We start from the raw sequence: 22,755 nt of genomic DNA, 5'->3' as shown, positions 1-22,755 counted from the left end.
TTTTGCAGCTACCAGATCTAAGGCCTGTTTGAGGCTATGTTTTGTAGAATGTTCTCTTTGTCGCAGCGTGTGGCTGCTATTTATGTAAAAGTGATGAAAACAAAAACGAGTTGTCTGAAAGTGTTTTTGTGATTTATTCATTGTTATTTATTAACCTTAATATGGCACTGTTCTCGCTTTAGATCTGGTTGCTGCAAAGAGCATAGTTAATTTTTAATTAGTGCATAATAAAGATTAATTAACCTTAATAAGGCACCATTAGTTAAATATGTTCCACTGCATAGTTAACTGCTAATAAATACTATTATTAACTGCTAATAAATGCTGTAATTAACACTTTAATAGTATTATTAATGCAACACTATGTAAGTTTTTTTTACCATAAAATAACAGCTTCAAAATAATTTGGATGGTACACTGACTTGTAATATGGAGAATGGCACCTTTCATTCCCACCGAACGCCTGTTCTTGCAATATGTAACTTCTGTGTTTGGGTATGAAACCGTGAAAATAGTGCGTTACGCTTTACGGCACCACGTCACTTCCTTGATGTTTAGCTCCGGTAATTACCGTTTTTTTTGTCTGGTAAAATGTTAAAAAAAATTATTAAAAAAACATAAATATAAAGAACGTGGCTGTCAAAATATCCAGCAATAATGCTCATACAAAAAAGGCGAGGCGGGCCAGTTGTGTGCCCGGCACCCGCACCGGGGCTTGCGCCGGCCCTCACTTTGTGTTTGTAACATAGGCTGTTTTTGAAATGTGACTGATAAGGTTCAAATTTGTCCGGTAAAATAAATGATTTTTCGGTCACCGGACGGAGTTTTACGACGGTGGTATAAAAAAGTGCAATTCCACCCAGAAACTGTAGGGGTGGTAAATACCAACAATTACATAATGCTGAATTAACACATAATAAAAGCATAATTAAGTGTTAATAAGTGCATAGTTAACAGTTAATAAGTGTATAGTTCTTATATAGTCTACAAGGACCTTAGTAACTATTAACTTAAGCTTATCACAAGCACCTTCATATAAAAATATCAAACACAAATCAATGTACTACAGAGACAGGCGTGGCGAGGAGATGCACATGGCGAATTTGTTTGTCCAAAAGGAGGAAATTATATACATAAACTGTACAGCATATTGCAAATATCACAATATTACAAATATCAGGAATACTTCAAACACTGCAATAATCTTGCAATAATTTGTTGTGGGTAACACAACATCTTTTACTAAACATTAGCACATGAGTATGGCGCTTCATGCAAACAAATATGAAGTGCTGTAAACAATGTGAGAGTAAAGAACTACCTGTGTAAAATAACTTATCTTACCTTACCTAACATAAAACAAATACATTGATTAAATAAAGCCAAATATAATACAAAACCAATATAAATAATTCTTTAAAATACATTGAAATATATATTTTTCTCCTCTGCTCTCTTTCCCTCCACCTGTTTAAAGGGACAGTGGGACAGTTACCTAGGAAAAGATGTGTGATGACAGTGATGACGTGGCCCCTTGTTATTTTACGGGGTTAAGAGGGATACTCAAGCATGAATGATAACACAGATAAAGGTTACACCTTGGCAAGGGATTATTATTTTTAGAGGAATCCTAAACATATCTGCTTAACCCAGCGGTGTCACAAGAGAACAGAAACATTCGTATAGCTTTCAAACATTCATATAGCTTTCTGTGCCAAGAATGTATAGCTTATATCATTTGAGCTATTTTTTTGGCAGTGTCTCTTTTGGGGAACCTCATGTAAACACTCTGTTGTACTTGCCAGGACTTACACCAGGCGCCATTTACTGGCCACAGAGTGCACTATCAGGTACCGTTAAGCCGGCATACTAATGTCTCCCTCTCACAAACTATCCACCCCCTCCACCCATGCACATCCTCCCTTTTTATTCCCTCCCTTTCGCTCTGTCTGTCTCTGTTTACCCCATCTGTGTTTGCTCTGTTTCTCTCTCTTTACTCACTCAATCCCTCTCTATCTATCTATGGCGGGAGTGGGGAAGCTCTTTCCTGTTTGTGGCCTGATTAATAATTACATATACAATAGCGGACTGCTATGAACTAGGAAAAAGTAATATATTTATATATATATATATATATATATATATATATATATATATATATATATATATATATATATATATATATATATACTGTATATACATATATTTGTGTGTGTTATATATATGTATTATATAGTTATAACCATTTTGTTTTCCACCATTTACACATCTTTGTTGTTGTTTGATGTCAATTCGAGTTTGAATTGTTGATACAGAAGTTCTATCTATCTGTCCATCTATCTATCTATCTATCTATCTACCTACCTACCTACCTACCAACCTACCTACCTACCTACCTTCCTTCCTTCCTTCTTTCCTTCCTTCCTTTCTTCCTTCCTTCCTTCCTTCCTTCCTTTAACTATTAGAGAAAAAAGAAGGCAGTTTTCCAGGCAAGGTTTAATCATTTTGTTTAGCAAATTGTTGTTAAATGGGGTAAGACCGACAACCTTTTCAAAACCAGAAAATTAAAAAGAAGCTATATCAGATGTAGGAAACAGCCAGTGTGTGCAATGTTGACTGGGGGGCTGTAACTAACATGAGCTGGCTGTTTCCCATCCTTGATCCATAGTCTCTATAGTATCCATATTACCCTTCATTTCCCCGATGTGGGATCAATAAAGTACTATCTTTTCTTATCTATTTCCACATGGAATCGGAAATAGAGAAATGGGAGGACAGAAGGCTACCTATGCTATGCCCGCTGACCGTCTGTCCCTCTTTCTGTCCGTCTGTTTGTCACTCTGCAGGACGAGAGCAGGGGCGTTCCCAGGACGAGCTCGGCCAGCAGACTGTCTCCCAACTGGAGCTTCCTGGATTGTGAGTGGCGCCCACTGGGAGGACACTCCACACTCGCTGCGTGTCGTTAGACCAAAACATTTTGTTCCGACAGACAACTTCAATTTAATTTAAAATTATTATTTAATTTGCATCGTTTGAGTTTGGGCATCTGGGCTCTACTGCTCATCACTCCCAGTGAGGCGTGCAGAAAACATAGGCATCCTTAATGAGCTAGAAATATTGGATTGAACGCTTGAATCCCCCCATTGGCTAGAAAAGTAGGGCCCAACAGGTGGATGCAGGGGAGGTGGAGGGAGTACAGCAACACAGCAAGCAAAGCAGGCTGCAAAGCAGGAAGCAAAGCAGGTTGGGCAAGAGGCATTGGCTGCTTAAATAGGCCAGCCCATAGGGGGGCATGGAAACATGTGGCGCTGTCCAGTTGTCTGACAGAACTTGCTCCGCAAGCTACATCTCATTTGTGCCCGTTGGAAAAGTTTCATGAGAGTCCATGTTTAGTTTTTTAACTTGGCTGCCAAAGTGTTTTTTGATCCTGTGGCACAGGCAAAGACAGACAACAAAAGCAACACTGGTAAATCAACAGCACAGACTGAAAACACAATGAAAGCCATCAGCAGCAAAGCAGCAGAAAGAGGAGCACATGCATAACGTCGATGCATTGAAGAGCTGTTTCTTATTAAGTATCAAATATGGGATTTCTTTTTTTGCAAAATAATCTTATGGATTACCACTTTAAAAGACTAGTTCCCTTGAAAATCTAGGCAGAGATGTTTCATTTAAGACCAGTGTATGACCTTTATCTCAGTATTTACAGTCAGTATTGAATAAAAGCCGAACACATTATTGTTTAGGACGCAACAATTTGGTGTCAAAGTCAGTGTATCAATATTGAAAATGTTGTGAACATACCCAGTCCCAGACCCTCACTAAAATGAAGATGTAATTAATCACGTCCTCATGTCAAAAAGCAAAGCTGCAAGAGTGTAAAATGGTAGGAGTACTTTTACCAAAGTACTGTATTTAAGTACAGTTTTGAGACATTTGTTCATTACACAAGTGATTCCATTTTATGGGCTTTATCTTAATTGAAGTGGAAGTTTTTGCCTTATGAGCCATGAGGACAGACCCAAAGTGGACAATCAACACATTGAACCAATAGAGGTTAATAAGTCATTGACTTACTGTGAGTTTAATCTGAATTGCTTGAGTAGAAGGTTGCCGGCTACTATAATGCTATAATTCTGGGTTTTCCATGCTTTTACTTACGTGCAGGACATGGGTACTTCCACCACTGCTTGCCGACAGAAAGACATTAACCTTTCCCTGTTTGTCACCTTTCCCAGCCACCTCAGCTGACCGCTTCTATCGCCTCGACAAAGCACAGGTTGGATATACTGTATTTGTACAGAGCTTTAAAAACAGTTTTTGAATCTGCCCTTTACTGCCCTCAGCGTGTACTGCCTTGTTTATTGTAACCTCCCATTAATCTCTCCGTGACTGTGTGTGTGTGAATTTGTGTACTTGAATATTGTTTGTTTGTATCTGGATATTTGTGTGTGTGTGTATGTGTGCGTGCGTGCGTGCGTGTGTGCGTGCATGCGTGCGTGCGTTCGTTCGTGCATGCGTGCCTGCGTATAGGAACACCTGCACTTTGTAACAGAGATCTGTCAGGCCGAGGTGTTCATCCTGGACCACGAGGGGTCAGCGGTGAGCCAGGGAACCTCGACCGGGATGCCAGACCTGGTGGTGGAGCCCATAACAGGGTAAGAATTAGGTAGATAGATAGACAGATAGATAGATAGATAGACAGACGGACAGACAGATAGATAGATAAGGCTGATCTAATGCAGATTGTATGTTCTGTTATTTCCCTCCAGTGTTCCGTTAACCCCAAAGGAACAAGGTAGGAAACACACACGCACACACACACACACAGACACACACACACACACACTCACACACACACACGTACACATTGTTCCTCCCTGGAAAGAACATGTGAAGGCTCTCAGTCCTTTGTGAGTCATGAGAAAACCCTGAAGTTTCCCTTCAGATGCAGGCGACGTTTCAGAGGGAAAAGCCCAACAGACACTGTGATGTAAATACCGGTTCACCTGCTTTTTGAGATAGAAAGATAGACAAATCATTTTTTGGGTGGAGGAACTGGTCCCCTAAGTTGTATCTTGTACTTTACAAACAATTACACTCTAGTGATTTGGGGTTTGCACATTATGTACTTTATATATTCGTATTTGTTATGTACATTATGTACATTATATATTTGCATTCAACGACATGTTGGTATTTTGTTCAGCCGAGAGCATAAATGACGCTCCATCACATCAATCTCTACAGGTTACAGGAAGGTGCTTCCCTCCAGGGTTCACACGGGGTCCATAAAGTGCTTTGAGTATTTAAATAAATAGAATACTCTACTTTAAAATGCACCTCAAGCAATACCTCTGATGTGGTCTGTCAACCTTGCTGTCAAGTACAAACCCTGGTGAAACTGTAAATATTTGGTTTATATGGTGAAGTAAGATATCTGCAGTGTCAGACAGAACAGGACAAAGGTCTTTTCTTCCAAATGACGACTTGACCAGCAACATGAAAACGGAAGTTGACTGAAGTGTTTTGAATACAAGGTACTTTTCTGTACCTTCAAACCGAAGGAAAGGAGAGCCTCTTTTATTTAGATCCTTGTCTACTCGGAAACTCTTTCACATACTTGTCTGATGTCATATGTATATTGTCTATTTTTTGATAAACAATTGGACCACAAAGGAACATGTGACAGTCCATTGGACACAAGTGAAAAAAATAGAAGCCCTTTCCAGGACACCCACTTCCTGTTTACGCTCCCTGAGTAAAGGATTGCCATTCAGCACGACATGAAGCTTGTGTGTAAATCACATGAAGCAAAGATACTGCTCCGCCGCTACAGGCAAATTTTTCCGAAAGGAGACTGAAGACAAATTAAAAAATACCGAAACTACCTCCCTTGTGAATTTGCCTTTGGAGTCGCCTGGCTCCGCCCGCTTATGATTCAGGCTGAGTCATCTGGTGTTGATGCTAACTTACCTGTTGTAGTAAAACGTCTGTGTGTGTGTGTGTCTGTGTGTGTGTGTGTGTCTGTGTGTGTGTGTGTGTGTGTGTGTGTGTGTGTGTGTGTGTGTGTGTGTGTGTGTGTGTGTGTGTGTGTGTGTGTGTGTGTGTGTGCGCACGTTTCACAGCATTGCTGACTGCTGCAAGCTCTGGAGATTTGCCAACGGTATCGCACACTTTCTTCAACACTCACACCAAACAACAAGTGTATTTTCATGCATCAGTTAGTCAGTGTTTGTCTGTTAGTAAGTTCATTTTCATGACCGCCAGAGAACAAACTTTTTGATAAACGGGACTCAATGCTGAATCGGAAGATCCCGGTTGGACTGTGGCCATCGGCAAATCACACTCATATAGCCCAGGTTGACCGGTGTGGTTGAACCAGCATACTTAAAGTAACCCTGAGTATGTCAATACCTCCCATGATATCTAACCCCTCAGAAGAGTTTTTTTGTCTCTTAAACCAAAACTTGTTTTTCTTTATGGGCCTTAAACAGCTGAACTCATGAACTTGTGCTATTTTTCAACACGGGCCTTATCAACATGTTGGTTCCCATCATTCATAACCTTTAAATGCAGTCCAATGGGGCAAACGTTTAAGCCTTAAAAGAACGTTAAATCTCCTTTATTGGTAAGTTTCTTCACGAGTAATAGTACATTTTATTCAAAACGACTTTTTCGTAATTGCCGCAGTACAACGTCATACAAGTGTGACGTTGGCTACAGCAGGTTGCCAGGAGGAAGCGGCACAACTTCCTTTTTCAAGTGTCTTACATTACCACAGATGTGGACAGAAGTGCTGATTTGCAGAAGCGCAAAAGATTCAATTTAAACCAAATAAAATGTGTGGTTAGCGACCTGTTTTTTTATGCATATCCATTTTTATATTTTAAAATGATAATACAACAATTTTGTGATGATCCTTTATATATATGACATTGACATCTGTTTCCCTTTCTGTCTCTTCCACGCACACTTCTTCTCCTAACTCCCCATCCCGCTCTCTCGCCCACTCTCCCCACCCGCCTCCCCAACACACAAACACACACACACACACACACACACACACATGCACTGTGACAGCTGTCAGAGTGTGTTAGCGCAGGGGTCAGTTTGTTGGTGAGGGACTCAGAGGGCTGCTCAGCTTTACACCTGGCTGCCCAGAGTGGACACACACATCTGGTCAGCTACATCCTGCAGCACAGTCAGTATCTGGATGTGTGTGTGTGTGTGTGTGTGCGTGCGTGCGTGCGTGCGTGTGCGTGCGCGTGTGCGCGTGCAAATGTAGAGATTATTAAATAAATGTGCACTACATATATTTATTTAAACTATTTACATTTTTACTGATTTTGGATTGTAGATTTTTATTCTGTTTTATCTCTGTTTTCATTCATTGAAAATGACTACAGTGCCCTGTATTATTATATGTAATGTTATATTACTTATTTTTATTTTGTATGTATATTTTTTGTTAATTTCATATATATACTCTGTACTCACTTCATGTACTCACATGAAGTGACCCCCCCCCCCCCCCACACACACACACACTACCACTAATTTACATAATATTCTTGATATTTTTCTAGGCTCCAAGGTGCTTCTGGATTTGACAGACCGAGACAAGTATGTTGAACATTTTTTATTTATTTATTTGTGTAAGCTCTGTGCATGAGGACCATGTTGGAGGTGTTGGCGTTGTGAGGTGTCGGTCAAATATCTCTTTGAAAATAGAAAATAGCTCTAAGGGATTTGGGTAAAAAAAAATGTAGCTAAAGGGTACATTTGGCATCACTAGTATGACGTAGTAGATAAGAGCTTGAAGATTTCACGACAGCCCATTGTTTCAGTGTGTATGTGTGTGTGTGTGTGTGTGTGTGTGTGTGTGTGTGTGTGTGTGTGTGTGTGTGTGTGTGTGTGTGTGTGTGTGTGTGTGTGTGTGGGTGTGTGTGTGGGTGTGTGTGTGGGTGTGTGTGCATATTGCTATACAATGTGGTGTACTGACCTTTTGATGGTGACATTTTGGGAAGTGAGGACATTTAGGCTAGTTCTCACAATTTTTAAATTGTTTCGATGTGTGTGTGCGTGTGCGTGCGTGCCTGCATGCGTAGAGGCGACACTGCCTTGCACAAGGCAGCTTTGGAGAAGCAACACGCTGCGTGTCGACTGCTGGTGGAGGCTGGTGCGTCCCTTATGAAGACTAACTTCCAGGTGAGTCAACACACACACACACACACACACACACACACACACACACACTCACCCCTGCTTTCAAGTGTTCTTTGTTCTCGTTCTTGGTTTATTGGGGATTCTTTTTGCTTTGCTGTGGTGGTCATTGTGATCAGAATGTGTAAACAAAGATGTAGGCGATTGAACAAAACCCCAGTGTGTAGAAAAAAATGGAATAAACCTTGAAAACATGCCCAAGGATGAGGAATCCCCCTCCCAGGACGGCCAGGCTGCAAAATCGATTGCTGAGTGAGCAACAAGTATTAATACTCATACTTATTGTCAGAACCGGGCTCCTAGGCCATGACAAATACTACAAATATGGAGTGTGAGTCAGTAACGTCAGTAATGTAAATGTGAATGCGTAAGCAGTGTGTAAGGTGTTCAACAAAATCCAACAAAGACCAACGCCTGCAGAGCCTCGCTGGGACGAGTCCAGGAGAGAGAGCCCGGGTAACGCTGGGAGTTGTCCTTTTATCCTATGGGAGCACTAGGCCCAGGTGTTCTAAAAGCGGCTGATTGCCATGTCCGCGTTCCTCTGGTACCTTTATGGACATATAGGAAAACCCAGTCACTCAAAACTACACCTGCATCAGTACAGTAGGTTAGGTTAGACAGGTCCGTCAGCAACATTGAACCGTTGCTGTGAAAAGATGATGTGTTCAGTCAGGTTGGAAAGGTCAATAAGTAAACAAGTTTACGTCACAGCTCGGCTGGTTCAGGACTTTCCCCAACTCCATCACCAGGCGCAATCCGGTTTTTCACGTGCAGCTCCCTTGGGGGAGCTGTGGGGAACTCTCCCAGAGTTTACATCGTTCTCGAATGGGCGTAATGCACACCTTACATAGAAATTCCAGAGCCCAGTGCTGAGTGTGCACACTCACACACATGTACGCTGCTGCATAGTTCCTATTTCCAGTAAACACTGCCTTGATGACTCATATCAGTCAGCTGCATGACAAGGCTAATGATTAATCTGTATGTGGTTATGACACTTTTCTGCCGTTCCCCACCATGTCCACTGCATAAATAAATCTTTTTGGTGTGCACTACATTGTGTCGGGGCGTTTTTAGCATGAGCAACAATACATCACAAAGGCGTTTCATAAACTTTACATCAGAGCATGATTTTGCATGTGAAATACGCAAAGTCAAAGTGTGCCTATGATTTTTTTTTTTCGTTTCTCCTTCCTCATACCAGACGGCCATGTTGTCAATACATTGAAAATCCACCTAAATCAAATTTCCCTTTTCTCACGACAGCGAATAAATTTTCTTGTATTTCAGAATTTACATAAATGGATTTTGGGTGTACTTTTTATGCATTCAAAATCAATATAGTAAAGTGTTAAATTCACCACCTAACCACTTGGGTTGTACTGGTGCGTTAGAAGGTGTACTTAAGATGTGCTCAAATGTATTCAAAATATATTTAAAAACTGTTTCAAGTATTTTTGTTACTTTTGTCAACCAAAATAAGTATACTTTTAACAAGTATACTAAGTGCATTTTAAGTTAGGTTATTGTGTCAATATACTTTTAACTAGCGTACTTACAATACACCTACTTAGTAATGACTAGTATACTAAAGCTGTACTCTAAATTTGTATATAAAAGTTAATGAAAAACTAAAAAATAATCCCCTTATAACTGGGTAGAAATGTACTTTTAACTTTGGGTATTGAAAAATTGTGCTTTTTTTTCACTTGCAATTGGGATTTATTAACACGCTAATATCTCTCTCTCTGCTTCCGTGCATGTGTGCTTGTATGCGTATGTGTGTGTGCATGTGTGTGTCCACCAGGGGAAGACGCCGGCGGACCACGCCCAGGCCGAGGGAGACCCCGAGCTGGCCTCCTACCTGACCGCCCAGCTGCACCCGCCGCCGCCCGCCATCACGCACAAAGACCTGGAGACCGCCGTCTGACCGCCCCTCCCTTCACACTCCCTCCACACTCACGCACTGCGGAATCTCCCCCCGGGGGTCTTTATGTGCTCTGCACTCTAGACGGCCAGAGCAAAGGGGTATGGGTAAAACAAAAACAAATCAAGTCTGGTTGTGGCACCGCGTTCTCTTCCGGACGGACGGAGAGACGGATCGAAGTCTGCAGTTGCCCGGTCTGAACGGACGGACAGATGAGCGAACTATTTATTCAGTATTTATTTCTTTTTGTTTTCACATTCTATTTATTGTTGGGGTCGGATCGCCTGGACTGGCGTGACCGCAGGAGGAGGAGGGTGGAAGGGTTTTTTGTTTTTGTGGGTTTTTTTCTGGGTGGGGTGGGGCTGCAAGTGCACTTTGATCAGTATTGATGTTGCTGTTGGGTCACAAGGGCGTTTGTCGGGACAGTGGGTGGGGAGTCTTTGAGTGGGGGAGGGTTCTGGCGCATCAATGTCCAAAAGCTACCCCTACGAAGGTCCAGAGAGGGGCGGGGGCTTCAACTCTGATGGGGGGCAGAGATCTGCAGGTGTGTCCAAAAACCCGCCCCTCGTGAGCCATTTTCAACGTCTGTTTCAAAGCCGGTTTTAAAAAGCACGTCGTGAGCCGTTTGGGGGCGACAAACCAAACAAATCGACGAAAGATAGGGGAGTCGTGTTTACTTCGCAACACTTTTCGCGGATCACTCAAGACATGTGCCAAAGGCGCCGCGGCGTCGCCAAGCCTGCCGTTTATCACGGGGTGGGTTTTCTTCGAATTCCCCTCTTTGAGCATTGGCATTGGAGCCCTAGTTGTACAAAGTCAGGAGTTGGGGGAGGGGTGTTTTGAGTTCGCTATCGACCCTTCGATCGCATGGCATTTTAGTTTGCCTTCAAATGACAGGGTCTAGGGTTCAACGGCTTTAGACCCTTTCGATATCGATGATCTCCTGAATCATTTCCACGCTCAGAGCCGTCAAAAACCACGGACTCCCGTAACCTCTCTTCCGTTGACGCGGTCACCTGACTCGAGGTGTACGTGAGAGATTTTGTGTGCGTTTTGGGCGATCCGACCCGACAACATCCATATCAGCTGCGGGGCGGGGTGTTTTAGAGATAAGCATCTAACTTTAAAACTGTACTCTGTTACGCCAGTGCAAGTTCGTACACATATATACGTGTGTACGCATGGGACTGCATTCGACCCGTGTATTGTATGTGGATGTGTGCGCGCGTGTGTGTCCATGAATAGCAATTACCCAAGAAAGGAAGAGAGAGAGGGAAAGAGCCCAGAAGGAAGAAAATCTGAGCCATATTCAATGCAATATGAATACGAATGCGAGAGCTTCTTTGTTTCGTTTTTTTTTTTTTTCCCTTTCCAGCGTTTACATTACATTAATGTTTTTAAAAAAACGAGTTGTCCATCTTCGCGCTGTGGAGTATCGAATGTGGGTATATACGATTGTCCAGTTCTGTTTTTTGTTGTTTTTTTCTCCCTTCGGTTTGTGTGCATGAATGTGCGGAATGGAGTTAAATGAATTAAAACTTATACAACAACAACAACAACAGCGATGTTGACGTTGATGTATGCTATTGTAAACTAAATTGACGTCGTAGCTGTGGCCCCAGATGGACGTAGAGTGAATGGTGATTTAAATGGAGGAGGGGCATCTTGTGGCCTCCCCAAAGTATAGAGTTCGTTTTGCGTTCGTATTATCTGTGAATGGCGTAGGCTACTCGAACACACACACACACACACACACACACACACACACACACACAAATCACGTTGGTTTGGTTATGAGTGGATATGGATTTGTTATTACATTGTGTCACCTGTCAGCATTGTTTTACGCATGGCATTTTCTTACCTCCTTGGGACTTGTTTTGAATAATGACTTAAAAAAATGGCATTACTATTGTTGTTTTAAATGTTATTATTATGATGATTATTATTATTATGATGATTATTATTATTATTGCTATTATTATTATTATTATTATTATTATTATTATTATTAAATGATCTTGTTATGGTTTGAAATGTTTTATACTTGACTTTTTGATTAGGATGAACATTGGACGTGTTTTGTTTTTGTTGTGTTTTTCTTTTTTTGTTTTTTCACTGATTTTGTCTTCTATCAATTTTGACGATGCTGTGTGTGTGTGTGGGGGGCGGGGGCCGCGGAGAATCAGAGGAGATCGCTGGCAACTGTATCCACACACAAGCCATAAAATACCAAACTAACAAACCCCCACCACGAATTGTGACCCTGTTTTGAAACAGGTTTTTTTTCTGGAAGGTATCGTTTTGAAAAACAGTAAATTGCTAGAGCTTATTATTAAGACTTCATAATACAGATGCAACTATAACCACTTGCTGTACTGGAGCACAGGGAATCAAAGTCATACTAGAAGTACTTGTACTTACTTTCTAGAAAATTTTGCTGCCCACATCCGGTAAAAGTGGCAGGAACTCTTGTGACGGAATGCTCTTGTAGCTGCGTGTAGCTGGAGTTTTGCGTGTGTGACAGGAATCTGTGATAGTTCCCAACTTGGCGTGAAAGCAAACTGCCGGTCCCGCAGCTACTGGACGGTCTCACACCACTGCCGCAATGGCAGAATGTCAACATTCTTTCATGGTCCATTTATGGGACATTACACGCTCATTCAGAAAAGTGCTGAAAGATACAGTTTACACTGTATCATCACATTCCAGTGTCGAGAATTTCATCTGGAAATAATGACGTAGACATGGAAGACACGAAAGTCTTCAAAGTTATATCTTTTCTCCTGTAATGCACATTCTAAAACCAGAATAGTTTTAAAGACTGATCTACACAACTCCAAAAAACGCATCTGACAGTCGGTTCCTCCCCGCAGTGCCCGCCGGGGGAACTGCATCTGAGTTTCGCATCACAAAATGTCAGGGAAAATGGGAGAGCTTCCTTTTCCCAAGTACAACAGCAAGTAGTTTACTCAGCTGGATCGTTTGCATTTTCAATGAGTGAGAGTTTAAAACTCCCTTTATATAGTGTTTGCAAAGTGTGGAAAAAAAAAAAAAAAAGTAATTCATTGATATGAAAAGAGAGGAATTGATAGTGACAGTGATATGGTGATTTCCAACGGTAACGTTAACAACTCTGTTTTAAGCCCAGTTCCGATTTAAAAAAAACGAACTTCTGGTTGTGCTGCTGGACCGGAGTTTGTCGCAGCAGTCGAAAAATGTGAACGGATCCCAGAGCCTCCGGCGGATGTGGAAATCTCACCCCGCAAGGTGTCACAGCTTTTTGCGTGCGGAACCCAATTCTCCATGGAAATGAACAGACTTCTGGTTTGTTGTCGCATTCGGCGTAAAGCCGTCTTTAGCCTGGCGTGTAGTGCGACGTCAGGGACCCTTCTCAGAACCAGCATCGTTCACGCACCGTGTGGAGGGCTGACGTAGAGTTCTAAAGCACCTGAAAGTAAACTGCCCACTTGAGTATTTCATTTTATTACATTACCGATAACTAGTTTACACCGTGTGCATCATTACATCAACCTACTCCGCATTTGAGCAGGGTGTGAGATAACACAACCTGGCAAAGCAACCTTTACTCTGTGCTCAGGTTGAGTTTAAACTGCCTATTCAACTCACACGTGGGGTTAATCATTATCATTAAAACCCCTGTTGCACATGTACCAGGCAGACATGTATGAGTTGAGGTGGTACTCTACTCATGACTATTCAAATTTCTCGCACCGAAGGAAAAAAAAAAAAACAGGTTTGCCTGACTTAAATTTGCGCCAACTCGTTTCAGGTCGTAAACAGTTTGCCTGTCGCAGCTGAGTCACGGAATGATTTACGGGAAATTGGGAACGTGGGCCGAGGAGACCTGAGTGTTTCAAGAAAATCTGACTCGAAAACCTTTGACGTTCCCAAGGTCATTCTTCAAGTTGTAGTGGTTGATCCGTAAAATAAAACAATAATAAAAAATACACACACACGGGCCTATAGCTCTGACTTAAGAGATTAATGACTAAAAGGTCAATGTATTGTGTATCCCTCCCCCATCTTACCTTTCTATCCCGTGATTAATAACTTTATCATGTTATTATTGGAGCACACACGTACGTGTTTCCTTATAGCTGTGACCACTGAGAATCAAGCCACTCGCCCAGACTATGCTGCTGTACACCAACAGTTCTGAGTTCCTACAGGTTTCATTTCAAACAAACACCCACAATCATTTTTACACCCCTCAACAGATACTTAGAAATACATAATGTACCCTGTTTTGTTTTGGGTTTTTTTGCTGTTTATTTGCAACTTCATTATGACTGTCAAAGTTTGGTTTTTCTACAGGGACTTCTACTAGTGCCATAAACCACATATATATATATATATATATACATATATATATATAAAGTATTGGGGTTTTGGGTTTTGAATAATGTGTTGTGTAATGGGATCTGATTCAGCCTATTGAACATCACTGTGGGTAATTTTGGACATTTCTGAACGCAGAAAAAAAAAATCAACTCTTGAGGTCTGTGGTGTTTAGGGAGTGGATTGTTTTAGAAGGAAAGCGTTTATTCTAACTAGACATTTAAAAAGAAATTCAAGAAGCAAGTCATTATCACCGCTCAAATAGGCCTGTAAAGACAAAGCATGCCAGATTGTGCACCTATTGCATCGTCCGAGTAACCATATCGCTTTAGAATAAAGTTTAAACCACTTCAGCTCGAGTTATTTTTTCCCCTCAATGAGGTGTCCTGTGTGTGTGTGTGTGTGTGTGTGTGTGAGCTGCCTACTGTATAACTATTATCTGCCAGTGTCGAGCCTAAATGTGTGCCTTGTCGAATTCCGTGACGCTATTTCTCTCAGTTACAACGTGAGCCTCCCACCCAGGCCCATGCTGGTGAACATGAGAGGCAGAAAGGTCGTCACAAGTCATGAGCTCAACCGAGTCATACCTGCAGATGAACGTTCGCTTTCAGTTTGTGCAGAAGAACCGAAAGATGACAAATAAAGTCGTTTTATCTTGTTATGGAAACTTTACTTAGAAATTCATGACAAACAATGAAATCCAAATATATAATTACATGAAAATAATAATAATAATAATAATATTATAATGAAAACAACATTGCCAAGCTACGGATCTGGTTTCAATTGGGGTTTTCTTTTGGCTTTCTAAAATTTGACATAGCTACGGACCACTTCTTGTTGTGAATAGAAATTGATGCATTTCATATCACATTATTAGCACACGTGCCGTGAAATAATTCAATTTTCACAAAAATCCATTTTGTTGCGATAAAAACAAAAAAGGGGTAGGATTTGTCCGTGATACACGAAGGAATGTTGATGATAGATTCCCCCAAGCAAAATTCACACTCATACTAAACTATCAAACTTGACCCCGCACTCGATGCGACAATACATCCAACGTGCAGACGGGTCGTCTGGTAAATATAATTATACAAAAATCAATTACATTCAATTCAACTCTTAACGGGAATAAGCCTCGGCGATGACGTTCGACGTAAGGGGCGTGTCCTTAGCCCAGCTGGCGTGAAGGTTTAAATGGTGAGAGAGGACGGCGTCCGGGGACTGTGTTTTCAGGGACCGCGTTCACCGGGACCGCGTTCACCGAGACCGCCTTTACCGACACCGCCTTCACCGGGACCGCGTTCACCGGGACCGCCTTCATCGACACCGCGTTCACCGGGACCGCCTTCACCGGGACCGCCTTCACCGAGACCGCGTTCACCGGGACCGCCTTCACCGGGACCGCCTTCACCGGGACCGCCTTCACCGGGACCGCGTTCACCGACACCGCCTTCACCGGGACCGCGTTCACCGAGACCGCCTTCACCGAGACCGCCTTCACCGGGACCGCGTTCACCGAGACCGCCTTCACCGGGACCTCGTTCACCGGGCTGTCACATCCATTCACGATTAGCTTCCACGCGTGAGTGTGTCGTTCCTTTTTAAACTATTGTTTAAAAAAAAAAAAAAAAAAAAGTTTTTAAAAAGTTCGCCGAAAACGTTTTTTGTTTTTTTTCGTCGCTTTTTATTTACCTTTTAATTGTATGACGTGTTGGCTCTTTCATTTCATTTGCGTTTTTTTATGGTTTCTTTGCGAAGCTTTGCGGAATGTTGTTGTTGTTGTTCAAGGCTCCTCACAGCGATGCAGACGTTTCGCTGAAGTCGTCGACTGTATTTAAAATACCGACGGTAGCTCCCTGACACACAAGTTACGTTTTAAAAGTGGGGGAAAAAAAGAAAAATGTCGAAAGTATAATAATAAAAAAAAAACGGCTCGATAATCTCCCGGTTTCAACACAACTATCCGTATCGTGATACGTGCTGTCTCACCGGGACATGCCCGAACATTAGCCTCGGTGGTGCAGTTCCTATATCGACCACCATGGCTCGATTTAGTACCATAGTGAGTCAGTCAGTTTCACTCTTCCTAACACACTTTTTTTTTTGTTTGTTGTTGTTGATTTTCCAGAGAGAGAAGATGGCCAATGGACACGTCAGGGGCGACCGGGTCACGGCTGAACCGAACGGTGGCCCGGGCTTCCACCCGGGGCCGGTCGCAGAGAGCATGGAGGACACCGTGGAGTTCAAGCTGGTGATGGCCTACGCGCAGCGGCGACGCCCAGGGGACCCCAGGTTGTCCACCAAGCCGGTCCTGTCCACTGGCGGGAAGGAAGAGGAGTCAAAGACCGAGGAGGAGGAGGAGGAGAAGAAGAAGAAGAAGAAGGGGAAGAGGGGCCTCCTCAGGTTCTTCAGCTGTGTCAGATCCCAGGGCCGAGTGGAGGATGATACGGACATTACCTTTCGAGGGAATGCTCCGAGAGATGGTGAGTATGGGGAACGTAAACTGATCAGATCGACTGATCGATCGATCTGTTGTGTCCGCAGATGCCAGATGTCCTTATGAAATCAGTTATCGGTTTAATACCGGGCAGCAAGAGGGTGGTGTGAATATCCCCCAATACAAAGATCTCATTCAATGCAATCAGTCCAGTACGGGAGTAGTGAAGGAATAAATGGATCTTAATTAAACTCTTAATTTCTTATTATTGTTATTATTATTTTTGATTATTATGCAGGGTAAATAAAATAACATTAAAAAAATTGTATCATGTTTTTGTAACATTTTTCATTATTATTGTTCTTCATTTATTGTGTTACATTTTTATGCCGGTTAAACATTTGCATATACAAGGAATTTTTTCGGGGTGAGGATTGGTGCGTTGCTCTTCAGAAAATGAGCATCATTAAAAAAAAAAAAAAGAGCTTAACATTCTGATTTTTATTTTATTTTTTTTATAGAATACAATAAATATAGACAAAATACAAAACAGAAACGTGTTATATACAGAACTATACAGAGTATACAAGTGTGATTCTATGCACATTATTGGTATGGATATATATATATATATATATATATATATATATATATATATATATATATATATATATATATATATATATATATATATATATTAGTGTTAGAAGTGTTTATTATAATTCCACTAATAACAGTGCTATAATAATAAATATAATAATAGTGTTTATGACAACAGTGTTAGCGTAAATACAGCAAGATTAACACCTTATATTTCTCTATGATCTTATTTAATTACCATGGTTTTTCTTATGATATTGGCACAAATATCATTTTAGTCATTACGGCACCGAAACAACTTTTCTGAGATTGCGAGCTGTGATCTTATCAGTTGTGTAACATGATGGTAATGGGCCCCGGTGAGAATATTTCTTGGACCCTACTCGCGCCACTGGATCTTATTTTAAATGTTCCTGTTTTGTTTGAAGGGGGGGAGGTGGAGGAGGAGGAGAAGAAGATGGAGGCCGTAGCAAGCAGATTGACCCAAATCGCAGATCAAGTCCCTTTCAGCCCGCCCGACATCGAGTCAGACACAGAGGAAGGTGGGTTATTTTATTTCTTTGCTATATTCTGTTATTATTATTATTATTATTATTATTATTATTATTATTATCATTATTTCTAGCGAGAATAAACCTAACAGAAATGGGGGACCCCTTATTCTGTTAGGTTTATAATGCTTGCTAGAAATAATACTAATAATAGTGCATTATATTTTGAAAGCGCTTTTGAAATGAAATTTTAAAAGATGAAAGAAGAAATTTTGCGATTTGATTCGACCCGATTGCAATCTCACGCCGACCCACCCACGACTTTGAAGAATGCTGGTTATTGGGCTTCTTAGGTTGAGATCCTGAATGTATCTGTGTTCCCCAGATGACGTGGAGAGGCTGATTGGACTGTTGCTGCGGGAATCCGGAGACAAATTTGAGAAGGAGGTAAGAGGGTTATACTTAAAGGGTATACCTAAAATAATCAAATAAATGTGTCGATCGGTTGTAAGAAAATGACATATTAACAATTTACGATTGATGACAATGCGCTTTGGCTCGAGCGGAAATACAAATTGGTTTGTGGAAAGCCCCTTTTGAGAACATAAAAGTTTGGAATTTGAAACTCTTTGATTTATTTATTTATTTATTTAAACCTTAAATTTGTAATTCAAATGAGGGAATTTTATTTAGAAAAATATTTTTAATTACAATGTTTTCCTCCCCCCCCCCCCCCCCCCCCCCACTCAAAACAGTTTCTTATATGCGGGTTAAATCTTGTGTGACGATAAAAAAATCCACTGGGTGGCGCCACTCATTCACAAAACGTGGAGAAGCGCAAACCAATCACGCTCAGTGGTTTGTCAGACATATATCTTCTTTCTCTCCTCCCGTCTCTTCTTCGACAGTTGTTGAAGGACAAGTCCCTGGTCCAGGAGCTGTTTTGGAAGTATAGTTTCTTTGAGAGGCTCATGACGGCCTTCTTCAGAAAGATGGGCATCGCCACCCCCAACGCCAGAGACCTGGGGCCGGATGCATCGCCCAAGACCCAGATCGCGCTCACCTGCGAGGTGGGTGTGACTCTGGAAAAGGTCCCGTGACCACAGATCACTACGATATTATTATTGCTACGATATTATTATATTATCGTAGCGTTTCATGTAAACAGGCTTGTTTGGATTAGCAACCAGTTTAGTGCAACGGAATAGGAGATTGATGGTAAAAATGCCATTTCATATATATATTAAAATAATATTTTTAGTAAAGATTATTTTACGTTTCTCTTCTCAGTAATTATAGTATGGATAGAACTTGATGTACTGAAATAGAGAAATCTTTCTTTCGGCTCAAATTTGGGTATATTTAGCAACTGATGAGAAATTGAAGTGGATTATCGCATTATATTGATGCGGTTATTAATCAAAACATTTTCAATGTACTTTAATGAACCCAAAATAAATAATTTAAATAGTTTGGTAGCGGTTGTTGTCACACATTAGGGGTCATGTCCTTCCATCGTTGGAGGCGTGGGGGGGGTAGAAGGATAATTTCACTCGTTGGTTCTTCCTCCCCAGGTGACCAATCGTCTGTCAGCGGTGGACACCCACCCCATGAGCCGGCTGATGGGGTTTGGGGCCCGCTACCTGCAAGAGCGCTACTCCACCTGGGCAGCACAGCAGGGGGGATATGTACGTAACGCACAATCGGAATTTGAAAAAGATAAATGTAATCTATTAAAAAAAAAATGATTTTCTCTTATCTTTTGGCAGGAGGAAGCGTTTATTGAGGAAGATGACGATGATAAAGAGGTCCAGTAAAATGGATCTGTCGTCCTTTCGGGGGCTCCGAAGCTAACAGTACATGATTGAGCATTAAAGACCGGGACGGCTGCAAAAAATACAAAATGGCAACCTGCGTTTTCCTGCTGCACAAGCTGTTTAAAAATGCGGCTATAAAAGTGACCTTGCAGTTAATGTGCAAATGTCAGTGTGATGAGTCCCGCAAAGGAAATGTTGAGTGCTGCAGGGATGACTTATTTTTGTAGCCAACCTGGAAGTTAGCATCGCCCTGGTTCCCCTTGACAAAAAGCCAACGGTACTTTTCCATTGGACTAGTGAGTAGAAGACTTTCTGGGTTCGGTGTGATGACTGGCAGTTTCTCCTTCTACACGCTGCGAGTGGTTTTTCAGGGCCCTCCGGCACAGAGGGTGGACGCAGTGGGCCTCTGGAGGTCCTCCCACGGGGCACCGGGACGGGCTGGGAAGCCGGCCAATCCCACGCTGCGTGCCCGCGCCCCTCCTCGTCCCGGTGGCACTCGTTTCTCGCAGAGATGGCGATGGCGCGCCGGCAGCGCCTGGTCGCAGCAGGTCCGCTCCATCCCTCCGGGGACGCGTGCTGGCGAGGACACGCTCACTCTAGCTGGATCAGCTCCTGGGCACCTTTCCTCTGCGCCCTGTCTCTCCTGGATCCTGTTGACTACGCCACTTATGGGAGTTCCTACCCACATGTACGGGTTTAGGGAGGGGGACGTAGTCATTCCTGCAGTGGAGCGAGGATTTTATTTATGCAGGTAACAGAACGTCTCGCTGGCACAACTGAAAGGTCAACTTAGAAATGAGTGACAGATATTGTATGTTCTGCTCGTGCTTGGGACCGCAGGCTTTTCTGCGTCCTACGCCTCAGCTCTCCACCGAAAGACAGAACAACATATAAGAAGACTCTCCCAGCCGGGTCCGACCAATCAGTGCTAAAGAGGCTGATTGAGCAGACCCGGAAAAGCTGCACCGCCACGGCCAAGCCAGCCCTGTCCCCTGCAGACCCGGCTAAACCACGCCCCGCTGCCACACTGATGTTGAATTTCCCCAACAGCCTCTGGAGGTCTCATTTAGCCACTTGTTAGCAACCGCTTTTTCTGAGACATGTAAAAGCTTCAAATTCCTGTATGGGGGATTTACTAACGTATTTTATGCCGTAGATCAAAATGTGAAAATCTCTTAAGCTTGTGTTAACCACATACCTTATTTCAGCCATTGAACCAAAAACCCATTGACTACAAGACAAGGGAACCAGAAGTTGAACTAGTTTCCGGGTTTTAGGACTCATTCCTGCAGCGTTCTAGGGGGCAAATGTTTAAGTCTTAAACAAATAACAGAAAACTCACCTTATAGTCCCATGTGTCTGTAACTGTAATATATTTTATTTGAAACCTTTTTTTTTTTTTTTTTGTGTGTATTTGGTGCAGCACATCCAAAGCATACCATCGGCAACAGCAGGTTGCCAGTAGGAAGCGACATAACTTCCTGGTTCTAGTCTCAAGAGTCAATTCTTTAAAAAAAAAAAAAAAAGGGAAAACTGTAAAAAACCTGATTAAAATGCACTTTTTGTGGACGGTCTGATATATTGTGAGCTTCTTGTTTTCCCCGTTGCACTGCGTTCAAGCTGCAGCATCATTGTAAGTTTCTCAAAATGACAAACCTATCCTTTAAAAAGGTGATCAGTTAAATTGACATGTTATAACGTTCTCTTATTAAACCATTTTTGCTTTCGCTTCTCGTTTGAGACTAAACTAAGGAAAAATAATTTCAGGGAAAGAAAACATGTGGTGCCTGTGTTGTGTGTTTTTAAATATGTGGAAAATATCTATAAATGTTTTGAATTGTTTTAACAACTTGTGATCTGATGACAGGCTCTCTGCAGAATCAGCTGAGATTGTGCCAAAAATGTTGTCTTTGGGACATAACATGTACTGTAATTGTATATATTCTTTTAATTTCCGATTCACTCTTTGGGGCTCGTTATTTTTTTATGGTGTGTTTTGCCACACTCTTTTTATAATTCGAATATATTTTGTTGATTACAGCTCTTTTGTCATACGATATGTTTCGTCTGAATATGTCCTTGTTTAATTTTTGCCTCTTCTGCTGTTGTTTTCACTCATACGGTTGATATCCTCCTGACCTGAGAATTGATGACTCATCTTTTTGTATATAATTAACGTGCGCCGTCATATCATACCAGAAAACTGCCCCGATTTTCCCGGCACTCATTCGGAATCCTCTATTTGGACGGGAAACACAACACTCACTCGACAATATCTTCCTAATCCAACCTGGCAACACAGTTAGGGTAGCAAGGATAATGACGGAGGAGGGTGGTCACGAAATGTACTTTGTTTTGAAGAAAGGGGTCTTGGTGTCAAAAATGTCCACAGAAATACAATTAAACAGTCTCATATTTGGGCAAGGGGATAAATATGTTGAAATATGTTAATACACCCAACGTGAGAGAAAATGTGTTTTTTCAATTCTCAAAAGTTGCCAGAGCATGCAATATACCAGTGATGCTCAACCGGATTTATATCGAGGACACTCAGTTTGATACACCGTTAGCCACAGACCCAATTTGATGAGATTTAGACTCTAGGAGCCCAATCTGAGAATTGGTATGACAGTATTTGATATGACAGTCCACACAACTTCCATACCTTACTGTAGTTAGGGAAACAACAGTGAAACTGTGATCAAAACAGGCATTATTGCATTATTGCATCTCTAATGGTGATAATGTCATTCATCTAAATAGTGGGGACCCCCCACGACCTCTCAGAGGGCTGCTGGGGAAACCTGTACCCCACGTTGAGAACCACTACTATACAGTAGATTTAAATAAAAACAAACAAATAATAACCTAACACATTCAGATATAGCC

The 22,755-nt window shown here is 41.8% G+C and overlaps 2 protein-coding genes across 6 annotated transcripts in view; both read left to right on the top strand.

Annotated features, from left to right (window-relative positions):
* Nucleotides 1-10,485, top strand: part of dgki (diacylglycerol kinase, iota) — a gene marked incomplete at its 5' end in the record, with an annotated part of 80,551 nt that extends 70,066 nt beyond the window's left edge. For all 4 annotated transcript variants that reach the window (XM_080022481.1, XM_080022482.1, XM_080022483.1 and 1 more), the window contains 10 exons: nt 1,806-1,850; nt 2,847-2,916; nt 4,239-4,279; nt 4,534-4,658; nt 4,773-4,798; nt 6,129-6,166; nt 7,084-7,204; nt 7,590-7,626; nt 8,112-8,211; nt 10,034-10,485. In XM_080022481.1, coding sequence (XP_079878607.1) covers nt 1,806-1,850; nt 2,847-2,916; nt 4,239-4,279; nt 4,534-4,658; nt 4,773-4,798; nt 6,129-6,166; nt 7,084-7,204; nt 7,590-7,626; nt 8,112-8,211; nt 10,034-10,156 — 726 coding nt within the window. In that variant the 3' untranslated portion in view covers nt 10,157-10,485. The remainder of the gene's footprint in view (nt 1-1,805; nt 1,851-2,846; nt 2,917-4,238; nt 4,280-4,533; nt 4,659-4,772; nt 4,799-6,128; nt 6,167-7,083; nt 7,205-7,589; nt 7,627-8,111; nt 8,212-10,033) is intronic.
* Nucleotides 10,486-16,678: 6,193 nt separating this feature from the next.
* Nucleotides 16,679-19,960, top strand: LOC307246717 (uncharacterized protein). Of its 2 annotated transcripts, none has more exons than XM_080022714.1 (6): nt 16,679-17,004; nt 17,987-18,100; nt 18,435-18,496; nt 18,958-19,119; nt 19,624-19,737; nt 19,819-19,960. In XM_080022714.1, exons 1-6 carry the CDS (start codon nt 16,746-16,748, stop codon nt 19,864-19,866), a joined length of 759 nt encoding a protein of 252 aa, XP_079878840.1. In that variant the 5' UTR covers nt 16,679-16,745; the 3' UTR covers nt 19,867-19,960. The 2 variants fall into 2 exon arrangements, with proteins under 2 accessions (XP_079878840.1, XP_079878839.1); XM_080022713.1 differs by having other exon boundaries at nt 18,958-19,140.
* The last annotated feature ends 2,795 nt before the right edge of the window (nt 19,961-22,755 follow it).

This window comes from Zeus faber, assembly GCF_960531495.2.
Source record: "Zeus faber genome assembly, chromosome: 21".
Taxonomy (NCBI): domain Eukaryota; kingdom Metazoa; phylum Chordata; class Actinopteri; order Zeiformes; family Zeidae; genus Zeus; species Zeus faber.
Note: the sequence above shows the minus strand (reverse complement) of the source record. Positions and strands in the feature narration are given on the sequence as shown.

What these genes read in the sequence shown, in the direction of transcription:
- LOC307246717 (XM_080022713.1), top strand. Translation starts at nt 16,746, where the DNA reads ATGGAGGACACCGTGGAGTTCAAGCTGGTGATGGCCTACGCGCAGCGG. An exon ending in CGAGTCAGACACAGAGGAAG is followed by an intron (nt 18,101 to 18,434) that starts GTGGGTTATTTT and finishes TGTGTTCCCCAG; the next exon opens with ATGACGTGGAGAGGCTGATT. An exon ending in GAGACAAATTTGAGAAGGAG is followed by an intron (nt 18,497 to 18,957) that starts GTAAGAGGGTTA and finishes CTTCTTCGACAG; the next exon opens with TTGTTGAAGGACAAGTCCCT.